This window comes from Vigna umbellata, chromosome 8, assembly GCF_029865625.1.
Source record: "Vigna umbellata cultivar VRB3 chromosome 8, Vumbellata_1.0, whole genome shotgun sequence".
Taxonomy (NCBI): Eukaryota; Viridiplantae; Streptophyta; class Magnoliopsida; order Fabales; family Fabaceae; genus Vigna; species Vigna umbellata.
The window spans coordinates 36,199,847-36,215,560 of NC_142172.1; the positions used below are offsets into that span (position 1 = coordinate 36,199,847).

At 34.6% G+C, this 15,714-nt stretch overlaps 1 protein-coding gene across 1 annotated transcript; it reads left to right on the forward strand.

Moving 5' to 3' along the window:
- Nucleotides 1–2,395: 2,395 nt before the first annotated feature.
- On the forward strand, nt 2,396–14,817 carry LOC124819694 (uncharacterized). The gene is made up of 9 exons (XM_088096271.1): nt 2,396–2,612; nt 3,110–3,837; nt 4,777–8,641; nt 9,980–10,196; nt 10,289–10,531; nt 12,664–12,837; nt 13,822–14,010; nt 14,109–14,222; nt 14,348–14,817. Exons 2-9 carry the CDS (start codon nt 3,174–3,176, stop codon nt 14,645–14,647), a joined length of 5,766 nt encoding a protein of 1,921 aa, XP_087952397.1. The 5' UTR covers nt 2,396–2,612; nt 3,110–3,173; the 3' UTR covers nt 14,648–14,817.
- Nucleotides 14,818–15,714: the final 897 nt, after the last annotated feature.

The following is a 15,714-nucleotide window of genomic DNA, read 5'->3' on the forward strand; positions in this document are numbered from 1 at the left end:
TTGATCACTCCAGCAACTTTGTTTAGTGATTTTAAATGTGTTCAAACTCTAAAATGACTTAAAATCAGACTGTTACATAAAATCACTTTGCAACTTCCAATTTTGGCTCAAAAATCATGGTTTACTATACTATTTTGCACTTAGACCAATTTTTCGTGCTGTAGTAACTTTTGTGATGTTTATCAGTTTAAACAAGTCTAATTTGATGTCTTAAAATTGTTACAACAATTCAATTGAAGTTAGATTGACCCGTGTGCAAATTAGTATGTTAAAACCCTCATTTTTAGTGATTTTGGGAACTTAAAAAGTGAATTTGAGGTGCAGTTCTTTTTTGAGTAGAAATTGAGTTTAAACAAGTGTATTTTGATGATTTGAAAATGTTCAAATGGTTAGTAAAGTGTCAGAATCACTTGTGCACAAAATCACTTCTAAAAACCAAAAATTGGTGTAGTGACTATTCTGTTTAGTGATTGTGTTGGCTGATTTCAATGGTGTTGTGAAGTCCAATTGGAGCATTCAAGTTGCAGATTTGGTCATTACTTAGAATGTTATATTTGTTTGCATTTCTTAATAAAAGGTGGAGTTGGCTGGGACTAAAGCATCAACTTATATCATAAACTTGTAAAGTTCTTCAAACTGTTTGATTTTAAATGACAACAATCATGTTTATACAAATGAACGTGTTTTGTTTAAAACTCCCTAATTTCTACATCTCAGAAATAGTCTTCCTTTTTTCTTCAATGTAGTTGCCTTCAACAACAACAATATTTTCCCACAACCACAATTTTTTGATGTTGCTAACTGAGGAGAGGATCCACATGTTTACGACATTCCCAAACCAATGCTCCTTCGCATGCAACCAAATCCTCCACAGTCAGCTTTCATTTCACTACAACAATGATTTCAAAAGTAAATAACCTAAATCAACTTAGTTTCCTCTATTCCCACCAAAACCCTATATCCCCAATCCATCCCAATCCATCCCCAATCCATCCCTCCATTCCCATGAAAAACAAAAATCAACTTACATCCCAAAGAAGACCAACTCCAATCTTTTACTCTTCCGCTTTCTTTCAACCTTAAATAATGATTTCATCTCTTTGCCCAATTGCATGCAGAGCACACTTTGGATCTCACATATCACATTGGGTTCAAATTAATAAACCCTTATTCTTAGTTTCTATTGAAAAACAACAACGTAACACAATGTTACCATGAAACATGTTATCAAAAGTGGCCAAACATTAGCCAACTCAGTCTAATTTTAACGACGTTGATTTTGGAGAACAAAAAATTATAGTTTCCTTAAGGACAAGAATCAAAGTGTGCCAAAGTTTGAAAGAATGACTAAATCTAAAATCGCATGATAATTGAGGGACTAAAACCATATTTAACAAAAATAATAATAATAAAAAATGTTATGAAATCCAATACTGGTAATTTCCATAAAATTCTATTATGACAATCTCCGTGAAATACAACTCTATTTGTAACAGAAGAAATGGTGTAAAGTCTTGAGCAATACAAATTTCAAAATCTTCTTACAATCCTTACAAGAGAACCATAATTCTAGAAATATTAATTGGAAAGATCAAACTGATCGTGAAGTAGTTAGCAATTAAACGGGTTAAACTTAATTCCACCCACTCAACTCTTCAAAATCCGTAAGAATTGTCCATGTTTAGGTTGTTTGATCGCTAATTCATAAACAAATTACCCACCCACCTTCTTTTTTAACTTGCTATTAGATTAAACATCAATCTCTTAAGAAATACTTACTATATAGGAGACAAATGCAGTGTGAAATCCATCATTAATGATAATAAAATTAAACAAAGTCCATCTCATCCACAATATCATAATCCCTCATAAAATACTAAACTCTTAAGAAATGCTTACTAATTACCCATTTGTTTTTATTTTCCGAAATCTAAACGACTAACTCTGCCTAAAAAGAACGGTACGCGTTTTACCTAATGATGTGCCAGCGCAACTAAATTGCAAACAAGCCGGCACTCAATACATCTGTTCAATATTTTATTATGAAATATATATATATATATACATAAAAAAGTAGCATGGTAACATGGATACCCTAACTACCCCGACACTATTTAGGGTAAATCAAAACACGTCATACTTTAGTTGGTAAAAATGGTATTATCCTGGAAAAATATAAAAATAAACGAGAAATTGAGTTTTTTCACATAAATTTAAATTATATAATAAAGTTATGTTGAAAAAAATAGGTTAAAATAATTAATATAGTAAAAAATGAAAAGAAAATTATTATAAGTAGTTCCTCAATGCGTGGGACCCGCTTTTTCTTTTTCAGTTCTGGTATTTCCTTCAATTCTACTTTTCCTTTTCTTAGCCTCTCAGTTTCAACCTTTGACCCCTTTCATTGCAATCAATTGAATAATCAATCACAAATCACTTTCCTCTCCCATTATACCCACCAATTCCCTTTTCATTTTTTTTTTCAAATGGGTCCCATCGTCTATCAGCTCTATTGGGCCATGTTATTGGTCATCTTTTGTTCATATCATTCCAAGTTAGCATATTTCTGTCATCCGTCGTTCTGGGTTTGAATTGCATTAATTAATTAACTGGTTTGTTTAATTGCTGATTATTTTCTATCATTACGTAATTTCCCAACACTTGTTTCTTTTTTATCACTTTGCTTATAGCTGAGTTGAGCTTCGTCAAATTTTAAGTGTTGTTTTCTGCTTTTTTGCTTCCATTTGCATGCATATGCTCTTTCCTCTAGAATCTGGATATCTGTTTTCTTCTTTCTTACATCATTCCCCTGCTTAGCTTTTGTCTCTTACCTTAAATAATTTTTCAATGGTGTCAATATTTTATCCGTGTTATCTTTATTGGTAAGGAAAAGAAGAAGAATTAAAAACAGTTTCACTCTGCTTTTTTTCCCTCTTGTTTCGGGGTGTTAAGGAATATATCTTCAATAAGCATTTCGTATTGACTTTAGCAATGTTTTTTGTTCTTGGCATCATGTGTTGTTTGCCCTTTGTTAGGTACTATGTCAGGCAAATATCTCTAGAATGTTTTGGAACATCTCATTTGTTTTCTAATTTTTGTTCTGTTTTAGGTTCATCGTTTCGAGTGAGCAGCATAACTGCCCAGAGTAGCAGTGGTATTATTATTTTGTGAAGATGGTACTGGGAATAAGAACAAAGAGTAGAAAAACTGTCTCAGTCCAAGTTCACTACGTAATCCATGTTCAGGAGATCAAGCCTTGGCCCCCTTCACAATCACTGAGATCTGTGCAAACGGTATTACTGCAGTGGGAAAATGGTGATAAAACTTCTGGGTCTCTAGCATCCACCACTGCTGGCATTGAAAACATCGAATTTAATGAATCTTTCAGGCTTTCAGTTGTTATGTGGAGAGAAGCATCCAAGAAAAGCAAACACCGTGAAAGTTTTCAGAAGAACTACTTAGAGTTTAACTTGTATGACAAGACAACAAAGAGCCAACTATTGGGATCAGCCTCAATAAACTTTGCAGATTTTGGAATTATTAAGGAAACTAAAGCCTTACGCATTCTATTGAACTGCAAGAAGAGCTCCAAGCATTCTTCACAGCCATTTCTTTATGTTAGTATTCAGCCATTGGATACAGAATGTTCTAGCTCATCACCAAGCAGCAGCTATTCAAAAGGGTTGTCACTAGACAAGGAAGGAAGTGAATCGGTGACACAGTCATTGAAAGATGACGATGATGTTGAAATTGCCTCTTTTACTGATGATGATGACAATGATGACTTCCCTTCAAATACCTCCCAAACTAATAGATCTTCTTCCAAGACTACTGGAGGTTTGTCCCTCTAAATGAAAAAGTACTGAAGTTTTTTTCTCGTCTAATTGTGCTTAATGCAAAAATATCAAACGTCACCCCTTTTTCCGAAGGGATTTGTTTACATAGTATGGATATTATCAAGACATTGTTATGATTTGGCAATAATTAACCTCATTCCTGCTTAGACCTTATTGAGTGGATTTTTCCTAACAAAAGATCGCTATGATGCTTAACCATTTGTTCTGGTATTAATAGATTGTATTCCTCTTTACTTTCGGTATGCCCATATACATTAATCACATACATCACATCGTTATTGTGTTTAATTGTTAATTGGTATGCATACATGCATTAGTATGCAGTGTGCTGCTGCAATTCATGTTGTTTTGATCTTACTATATTCAGGATATGAGATGACATTATTAAACTAATTTTGCTGGCTCATGACACATTTTGTATATCAATTACCTCTATGATTTTTAACTGTTAATTTATTTCTGCATACGGTGATCAAGCATTTGAACTCTAAATGTATTGACATGTGATGTTAAGCAGATAGATATAGGGTCTTTTTCGATAACTTCTTTGTAAACACTTATAGGAGAAGAAAATAATAAGGAAAAACTAAATATACTCTCTTTTATAGATAAAACATATGACTAAGTTAATTTTTGAATGATCTATCATATTAGCTTCTTTAAAAGCTTATTTTAAACATATGCGTTAGTTAATTTTAGTTTATAGAAAACCTTATTTTATTTCTGTTTCCTGTTAGTGTTCTTGAAGAAGTTCATTGAAACATACCTATAGTGAAAGAAGTAGATAGAACCATACTGATGTATTACTGGTGACGCAATTTTACTATTGATTATCTGATCTCCAGACCAATAATAATCTATATAGCTACACAATTGTCTAGTTCTGCCATATTAACAGCCTGTTGCCATTTGATATCAGGCGGTATCAAAATCAGGGAAGGAGGAGCAGAAGGCTCTAATGGAAATTTTGTTCTATCCGCAGAAAGTTCTACTTCTAGCTTAGTTGGAAACACAAGTAGTGAAGCGCCCACACAGTTCAATGGCATCAAATCTCCCCCTTCATCTACAATTCTTGGATCAGACATGGGAAATGCTGCCTATGGCCGCCCTTCATTGCCTAAAATTTCTGTGGAAACTGTCAAACTTTCTGATCCAATTTCTGAAATTCAAGAAAATATTCAACAATCTTCTGCTTCATGCATTTCACCGAGTATACAAACAAACTTTGAAAGGCCTTTCAATTCTCAAGTAACTCAAGAGAACAGTGTGATTAAAGAAGATGACACAAGAGATCAGAGACTTAATAAAGAAGCTGTTGAGAAAGTTATCAGTATTTCAGATGTTGGGGTTATGGAGGCCAAAGAAAAAATGGAGGAGCAAAGAAAAGAACAAAAACAGTTTATGGAGAGGAATGAACTTTTAAATAAGTTCCGCAATGATGATTCTACCAAGCAAGAAAATTTCAGTAGTATTACTCTTTCAAATGAGGAACCACATAGGAAAGGAAAAAAACAGCTTGCTGAGAAGAATGAACCTCTAGAAAATGAGCTCAATAATTTTTCCAATGATGATTCTACGAAGAAAGAGAATTTGATTAGCACTACTCTTCTAAACGAGAAACCACATGGGAAGGGACAAAAACAGTCTACTGAGAAGAATGAGGCTTTACAAAAGGAGCTCAATAATTTTTCCAATGATGATTCTACGAAGAAATGGAATTTAATTAGCAGCACTACTCTTCTAAACGAGAAACCAGATGGGAAAGCACAAAGACAGTTTACTGAGAAGAACGAGCCTTCAGAAAATGAGCTCGGTAATTTTTCCAATGATGATTCTATGAAGAAAGGAAATTTAAATAATACTACTCTTCCAATCGAGAAACCAAATGGAAAAGAACAAAGACAGATTACCGAGAGGAATGAACCTTTAGAAAAAGAGCTCAACAATTTTCCCCATGATGATGATGCTATGAAGAAAGGGAATTTAAATAGTACTACTCTTCTAAACGAGAAACCACGTGGGAAAGGACAAAGACAGTTTACTGAAAGGAATGAACCTTTAGATGATAACTCCAATAATTTTTCCGATGATGATTCCACGTACAAATGGAATTTGAATGGTACTACTGCTCTAAACGAGAAACCACAAGGGAAAGGGCAAAGAAAATTTACTGAGAAGAATGAAACTTCACAAAATGAGATCAATAATTTTTCTAATGATGATTCTACGAAGAAAGGAAATTTGATTAGCACTACTCTTCTAAACGAGAAATCGCATGGGAAAGGACAAAACCAGTCTACTGAGAAGAATGAGCCTTTAAAAAATGAGCTCAATAACTTTTCCAATGATGATTCTACGGAGAAAGGGAATTTGATTAACACTACTCTTCTAAACGAGAAACCACATGGGAAAGGACAAAATCAGTCTAGTGAGGAGAATGAGCCTTTACAAAATGAGCTCAATAGTTTTTCCAATGATGATTCTACGAAGAAATGGAATTTAATTGGCAGCACTACTCTTCTAAATGAGAAACCACATGGGAAGGGACAAAGACAGTTTACTGAGAAGAACGAGACTTCAGAAAATGAGCTCAATAATTTTTCCAATGATGATTCTATGAAGAAAGGGAATTTAAGTAGTGCTACTCTTCTAAACGAGAAACCACATAAGAAAGGACAAAGACAGTTTATTGAGAGGAATGAACGTTTAGAAAATGAGCTCAATAAGTTTTCCAATGATGATTCTATGAAGAAAGGGAATTTAAGTAGTACTACGCTTCTAAACGAGAAACCACAGGGGACAGGACAAAAACAGTTTAATGAGAGGAATGAACCTTTAGAAAATGAGCTCAATAATGTTTCCAATGATGATTCTATGAAGAAAGGAAATTTAAAAAGTATTACTCTTCTAAACAAGAAACCACATGGAAAAGGACAAAGACAGTTTACTGAGAGGAATGAACCTTTAGAAAATGAGCTCAATAAGGTTTCCAATGATGATTCTATAAAGAAAGGGAATTTAAGTAGTACCACTCTTCTAAACGAGAAACCACATGGGAAAGGCCAAAGACAATTTACTGAGAGTAATGAACCTTTAGAAAATGAGCTCAATAATGTTTCCATTGATGATTCTATGAAGAAAGAGAATTTGAATAGTACTACTCTTCTAAACGAGAAACCACATGGGAAAGGACAAAGACAGTTTCCTGTGAGGAATGAACTTTCAGAAAATGAGCTCGATAAGTTTTCCAACGATGATTCTACTAAGAAAGGGAATTTGAGCGGTACTTCTCTTCTAAACGAGAAACCAGATGGGATAGGACAAAGACAGTTTACTGAGAGGAATGAACCTTTAGAAAATGAGCTCAATAATGTTTCTGTTGATGATTCTTTGAAGGAAGAGAATTTGAATAGTACTACTCTTCTAAACGAGAAACCACATGGGAGAGGACAAAGACCGTTTACTGTGAGGAATGAACTTTTAGAAAATGAGCTCAATAAGCCTTGTAATGATGATTCTACCAAGAAAGTGAATTCAAGTAGTACTACTTTTCTAAACGATGAACCACATGGGAAGGGACAAAAACAGCTTACTGAGAAGAATGAACCTTTAGAAAATGAACTCGATAATTTTTCCGATGATTATTCTATGAAGAAGGGGAATTTGAATAGTATTACTCTTCTAAGTGAGAAACAACTTGGCGAAGGACAAAAACAGTTCACTGAGAGTAATGAGCCTTTAGAAAATGAGCTCAATAATTTTTCCAATGATGATTCATTGATGGAAAGGAATTTAAGTAGTACTACTCTCCTAAATGAGGAACCACATGGGAAGGGACAAAAACAGCTTACTGAGAAGAATGAACCTTTAGAAAATGAGCTCAACAATTTTTCCAATGATGATTCTATGAATTTGAATAGTACTACTCTTCTAAACGAGAAGCCACATGGGAAAGGACAAAGACAGTTTACTGAGAGGAATGAACTTTTAGAAAATGAGCTCAATAAGTTCTACAATGATGATTCTATCAAGAAAGGGAATTTATGTAGTACTACTCTTCTAAATGAGGAACCACGTGGGAAAGGACAAAAACAACTTATTGAGAAGAATGAACCTTTAGAAAATGAGCTCAATAATTTTTCCGATGATGATTCTTTGAAGAAAGGGAATTTAGGTAGTACTATTCTAAACGAGAAACCACATGAAAAAGGACAAAGACAGTTCACTGAGAGGAATGAACCTTTAGAAAATGAGCTCAATACTTTTTCCAATGATGATTCCGCGAAGAAAGGGAGTCTAAATAGTATTATTCTTCTAAACAAGAAACCACATGAACACCCAAGATTGATGAGTGACAAAATCGGAGATGGGGAAAATGTAGAAATTCCTCTACAATCTGCTGAGAATTATGAGCAAATCAGCAATCAGACCCTTAATCAGCCAGAGGAAATTAATACTTTGAATGATTTTCCTGTTTATACCGCATGCCATGAAGACATTAATACAAGTGGCAAGTTTCTTAGCAATAAAACTGAATTGAAGGCTGAAGTTGAAAGGCTACGAGAAGAGCTGAGGGAAGCTGCTGCTCTCGAAGTTTCAATGTACTCAGTTATTGCTGAACATGGTAGCTCGTCAAACAAGGTCCATGCACCTGCTCGGCGCCTTTCTAGATTCTATTTCCACGCTTGTAGAGTTGGGTCTCCTGCTACAATAGCTAGTGCAGCCCAGAATGCTGTCTCGGGATTTGTTTTGGTTTCTAAAGCATGTGGAAATGACGTTCCAAGGTATACAAAACTTGATTTCGTTATTTTCTTAATTATGCTGAAATAACATACAATGTTCAGGAATAACTGAAGATCTTGTTTTATGATTCTAAAGTACAGAAATTTTGTTGGAAAAAGCTGAGCCTAAGATACTTGCATAGTGAGAATGCCCAATTTTTATTTTTTTTTGTCAATTGAAGTGTGAATAAATTTAGGAGAAGTTGGGGAAGCTACATTTGAGGAGATTATTGAGACTTATCTAAGGTGTCTTGGTCTTGTGAGGGTAAGACCAACAGAGGTTCCAATAAGGAACATGTACTAAATGAACTAAATTAAAATTGTTGGAAGAGAAAAAAATATATGGAAGAGTTGCTGAAAATTGTGTATATGAACTCCCCCAATAGAATTCATTTTATTTAAAAACAGATAATGCCTATAAATAATATTCTAATAAAACATTCCTATCATTATAAAGATTCTAATTAAACAAAGAAACAAATCAAAATATAAAAATAAATAAAAAATTACAAGGGATATTTATTGTATTTCTAAGATAATATCTTGAGATATTTCTTATATTTCTAACTCTCTCAAACTGAAGCTTGCTTAGCTTTAGTTCGTTGAGAAAACAATTTACATATCCTCAAATTAAAACTTAAAAACATAAAACATTGAGCTCCACCTAAGACAATAGTTGGAAAAGAAACTCAAGATGTTGGAGAAGTTGGAAAGAAGAATTGCTTAGTCAGATAGCTGGAATTATGATCTGCCCGGTAAACAATTCATGGCAAGAAAAGCAAGTCCTTCTCATGACTAAATTTGGAAGCTTCAAACTAATATTATTGGAGACCAAAAATGTTAAACTTTAAACTAAGTTTGATAATAATTTTTGGGATAGAAACAAGGTCAGTGCATATATAGGTGAAGGCAGGGCCAGATTAGCTTTTAGGACATATGAGGTCAAAGCATATGGGACAACTGAGACCAGTGTATCTTGGACAAAGTTGAGACCTCTGCATCTGGACAACCAAGCCCGTGTATTTGGGATAAAACCGAGCCTAGTGCGTTTGGGACAAATGCATTTGCAAGGTTGCAAGCATAGGGTTTCTCAATGGAAAAGGAGACATTGATCTATGATGCTAAATCTAAATAGAATTTTTTTGGGTGAAGTGAAAATATGGCTTTTTCTTAAATGCAATGGCATTGTTTGATTAATGTAGCCAACTCCAACTAATGGGGTAAGGCTTATCTAATGAAGTTTGGTTTATTTAACATCAGTTTTAAAAAGATATGTGGATACTTATTACAATCATTTATTAGATATTATTTCTTAGCTTACTGTTTCTTATCCATGAATAGGTTGACATTTTGGTTCTCAAATATATTATTGCTGAGAGCAATTGTGAGCAAAGAAGTTGAAAATGTACACTTTGGTGATGGTTCATGCATCAACAGTGAATGTGATGCAGTTGGCAACACTCTTCGTAAAGAAGAAAATGGCAACATAGAAAAACAATTTCATAGCTGGGAGAATCCAAAAACATTTTTAATTGCATTAGAAAAGGTTGAAGCGTGGAATCCAAACCATTCATCTTCTCCTTCTATTTCTTCTTATTTTGCTTCTTATCTCCACTCTTAACTTTGATTTTAAACTAAAATCCCTCTTACATTTTCCTGATATTTTTTTATGTTTGCTGTCCCCAGACTCTTACACCATACATGCAGTCTGGAGTTGCAAAAAGCACTAATTCTAAGAAAGCAGATGAAAGAAGAACCCGTGTGGGTGATCAAGATCAAGGAAGTTTTTCTATTTATTTATGGAAAAGAGCTTTCAAGGATGCATGTGAAAGGCTTTGTCCTCTTCGGACTGGTTTTCATGAGTGTGGCTGCTTGGCTGTGATAGCTAGATTGGTACAATTTAAAGTTGATATTTCTATATGCAATGTATTGAATGCTGGATTTCAGGATATTCATTTTTTTTATGCATATGTATGGGTGTAGATGTATATGTACCTTATATAATTTGACAAAACATATAGCAGGGTGTCTTTTTCACTACCTTATCTGGAAATGTTGGAAGTAGTAGTAAGGGGGTATTTATCTATTTAAAGTAACTGTTAGATATATTATATCTTTTATCTTTATCTTTTATCTTTTAGTTAGTTTGTTATTATTTCTTATTTGTATTTTGGGCTTAACCCATATTTCTTCTATTATAAATAGAGAACCCTATGTGTATTTAACACAAGAGAGATTAATCCCATATATAGTTTTTCACTATATTCAACATGGTATCTAGAGCTTAAGGTTCTTTTTTGAAGAAAAAGTTTCTGGTGCCTCTGCCACTACATCCGCCGCTGCCGGTGGCGGCGCCATTTACTGCCGTCGGCGATGCCATCGTCTACCGCTGTCACTATCGGATTCTAGTTTCGACTGATGATCACATTGTTTTCATCATCTCGGTCAGGCGACTACCATGCCTTTAACGACACCTTCATCGGAGTTCCTTTTAAAGTTATGGATTTACTCCCTTTTTCGTTGTGCATTGTGGCATGTTTGGTACTTGTTTAGAGCATCGAGGTTGCTCTTTTTTCTTTTTCAGGTGTCTTGATTGGAGAATTTTGGATTTTTTATGGTTTCACTCTCTTATTCATCCATGGCTTCTTCCGCTGGTGTCTCTTCTGACCTCATTTTTTTGTCACCATTGTGTTTGACCCGTCTATATATGTTTTTTTCCCATGGAAAAGATGGTTCTTGTTAGTTTATTTATAGCCATGGTGGCTCTTCAACAATTACATCTTTATCCACTGGTGGCATTCTTCAACGGTGATTTGCAAGAAGAGATTTACATGAAGCAACCTCCCAGATTTGTTGCTCAGGGGGAGTCTTTTGGGTTGGTATTTCGTCTTCTATGTCGTCTTGCAAATCATTATCAATTTGGTGTCACTCGAGTGTAGAAGTAGATATTTTCACTAAGTCTTTATCGATTATATTAGTAACAAGCTTTTGTACATACAATTTGTATGCACAGCTTGAGGGGGAGTGTTAGATATATTATATCTTTTATCTTTATCTTTTATCTTTTAGTTAGTTTGTTATTATTTCTTATTTGTATTTTGGGCTTAACCCATATTTTTTCTATTATAAATAGAGAACCCTATGTGTATTTAACACAAGAGAGATTAATCCCATATATAGTTTTTCACTATATTCAACTGTAACAAAATCATTTGTTCTTTTAATTCTCTTAATTTTTAGAACCCCAAGGGTGGTGTTGTTAATGTTCTTGTGAAGGTGCTAGTATACATAAATTAAAAGCTAAAACAAACATGATCCTAAGCTTCTGCCTGATTTGGTTCCAGACTTGGACTAGTTTCTTATTGTTAGTTACGTAGGGGATGGGTAGAAATCATTTTTGGGCCAACACCTGATCCTAAGATCTGGCTGATTTGGTTCCTGACTTGGAAAGGACCCTCCTCTTTCACCATGTGGCCATGACTGCAATCATCACCATGGCCTTTCTTCATAATAAATTGATTTGTATGTCAGAAAAGAATGTTAGTTAGCTAAGATTTCATAGTTGTTGGCTAATTTCCTATAAATAAAGATATTTAAGACAGGCTGGAATAGAAGTGCTGTGCATAGTCTCTGTGATCTCTCCGTCACTGTACTCTTTCTCTCTATCCCATTCTTCTCCCCCTTTACCCTCTCTGTCCTTTTTGTTTCTTTCTCTTTCCCACCTAAATTCTATGTCGGATGAAAACCATTTTGTGCTGCTTTTGGGTTGATTTGATTCTTGACAGTTTGGAAACATTGGCCTCTTCCATCTGTTCATTCATTGTTATTTACTTCTTGTTAATACTTTTTGTTTGTAGAATTATTTATATCGGTTGTTTATTGTTGAATAGTTCCCGGTTGTATGGATGTACATGTTATTGTTTTCTCTGAATGTTAATATTGTGTCTATTGATTCCTATCTTGAGAATGCAAGAAATAAAATAAAAGGCTGCCTGATTGAAATAGGACTGTTTTTGTGGTTGTAGGTGATGGAGCAGTTGGTTAGTAGACTTGACTTCGCTATGTTCAATGCTATTCTTCGGGAATCCGCTGAGGAGATGCCCATGGATCCTGTATCTGACCCCATTAGTGATTCTAAGGTTCTTCCAATTCCAGCTGGGAAATCAGGTTTTGCGGCTGGTGCACAACTGAAGAATGCTGTGAGTTATGAAACTTTTTTGTCCTATGCCTTCTTTCTTTCAAAAGACACTTAGTTGATCATAATCTTTATATATTTTTCATCTGTAAGGCTTGCTTCCTCTGTAACACAGCAATGTGCTTTACTGAGACTTTGAGAAACTTTACTCGCTGATAAAAGATGTTAAGTATTTTATGATGTTTTAGTACAAGTATTTAGAAAACAGATATAATCCTATTAGTTGTTGAATCTTAATAAACAAATGCTGCTGTAACATACAGTGGATATTAGAGACAAACTCTAAAGTTTTTACTTCTTTTAGGTCAGAAATTTTCCTCTAATATACGCAGTTCACCACAAGAAATAAATTTGATGTTCCCTGTATATTTTCAATTCATCAACCCCTTTAAAGACTTCTAAAAATTCAAAGATTTTGAATTTTGAATTTGGATGCTTTAGTAATTAGAATTATGAAATTTCTTTTTCCTGGCAGCCCCTCATCTTAAAACATGTCTTCTCAATTTTAATGTATACATTGTACTTGTAAATTTGTTGCATGATGGCCCTAAATTGAATAAATTCTATTATTTGTAAAATCAGTGATGCAAGCACATGTTGAGTAATGAAATGCTAATAAAAAAAACACGAATGTAGCAGAAATAAGCATGCTGAGGTGGATGAGTGCATACAAGAAAAGAAAGAGTAGGAGAGAATGTATCTAATGAGAAAGTTGATGGAAACTGGCTTAGTTTTGAATATAATGCTTCAGTTAGGAAAGTGTATCAAATGGAAGTAAGTTAGTCCAATCAAAAGAGTGGAGAAAGACCTAAGAAAACTTGAGAAACCATTTAGAAATACCCTCCTGTAAATGGTTCTACTGAAAAACTGGTTCTTGATAGAGCCCAATATCCATGTAGCCAACCTTAATAAAATAAGTTTTGTTGCAATTCTATGAAGGATATGTGATGTTTGTTCCCTCGGATAACTTTTTATTATTTGTACTCAGATTGGTGACTGGTCAAGATGGCTTTCAGATTTATTTAGCATTGATGATAGTGAATCTTGCGAAGTTACCAATGAAAACGATGAACCCAAATGTGAATCATCCTTCAAACCTTTCCTTCTCCTCAATGCCTTAAGCGATTTGATGATGCTTCCCTTGGACATGCTTGCAGATGGGTCTACGAGAAAAGAGGTTGGATCAAACTTCTTTATTGTTGATTGGTCTTTCTTCTTTCATTGTTAATGCTTTGCGAAACTAATTATAAACGTATCATGCAAACAATTCTGCAGGTTTGCCCTAGATTTGGTATTTCATTGATTAAACGAGTTGTCAACAATTTTGTTCCTGATGAATTCTCCCCAGGCCCTATCCCGGATGCTGTTTTCGATGCCCTGAACAGTGAGGTTGGTTTATTTTTAGCATGCTTGGTGAAAATAACAAGCAATAAGTATGGTGTAGGAATGGATTATTGAAATTTCAACATTCTAATTTCCATGTCTTTTTGTTTTATTGGATTTTGTTATTTTAGGATATTGAGGATGATGTAGGAGCTATTACAAGCTTGCCATGTTCTGCTGGTCCCACGTTCTATGCACCACTTCCAGCTTCTTCAATTCTAGGCATGCTACAAGAAGCGGGAACCAAAACTTCACTAAGACGTGGGTCATTTGCTCTCAAAAAATTATATACCAGTGATGATGAACTTGATGAGTTGGATTCACCACTTTCTGCACTTGGCATGGATGAACCATCGACTGCACTAATTAAGGGAGGCCGTAAGGTTGTACGATATGAGCTCTTGCGGGAAGCCTGGAAGAGTAGTGAATAGTCAATGATGACTCTGTGTTCCTATCAATGTTTGTTTCCTTGTATATAATACACATTTTTCATTTAGCCCAGAATATTGTCCCTTTGTTTTTAAAATAAAAGTATTGTCCTTGTAATCTTATACTTTTTTACCCTTAAAAGTTGCAAGAAAGTTACAGTCATTTTCATATAGATGTTTTCTTCCAAGACATCCTACTATGAGCAGTTCTTACCTGGTCTGGGATAGTAAAATATTACTCCAGTTTGATGGATACAGATATGAAATCTGATTCCTCCAAATTGATGAATGTATTTTAGAGGACTTTAGAGTTTCAATGCCAATGGATATAATGAAAAAGTAGGTAGAAGAAGATCGAGTTGATACGGAGTGGGAGTGTAATTACTGTGTTCAGGGAATATAAATAAGGTAAAATTAGAGTTTGAGAAATAAATTAAAAATTCATGGTTCAGGAAATATAAATAAGGTAAAATTAGGATTTGAGAAATAAATTAAAAATTCGTGGTAAAAGTAAAAAAATTTTAACCTTTAATGGAAGGATAGTTTTAAAAATAAAATTTGAGGAGGTGAAAGGAATACAACGTGGTTGGTTTAAAGGTAAAAGAATTTGAAAAGATGGTTTAAAAATATAAGAATTTGAAAAGGTGGAGGGAGCATGGCGCGGTGTCGGAGGGAGAAAGGCTCATCTAAATTTGAACTCTCTTATAAACCATCAACAAGGCTTGGGTGCTTCTGCCTACACTTCCCTGTTTTTCTTTCTGTACTCCCATAAAATATTATATCTCTATTCTACCCTTCAATTAAATTATATTAAAAATCATAATTCCACCCTTCAATTAAATCACAGCATCGCGCCTCCCCATTACCTCCTCACCATTCTTCATCTCCTTCTTCTGTTACCATTATCCTTCTTTCAGAACGTCTTCTTCCAGACTATCGAGCCAGCAAGGCGATCAACCAACGCGCCGTTGATGAACGTGGCACTTCCTACGACTGAGGGTCTTTCCAACGCCGTCCTCGGAAGCTGCGGCCGCCTCTTGGAGCGGGTTCCGGTCATCACTGTTTCTCTC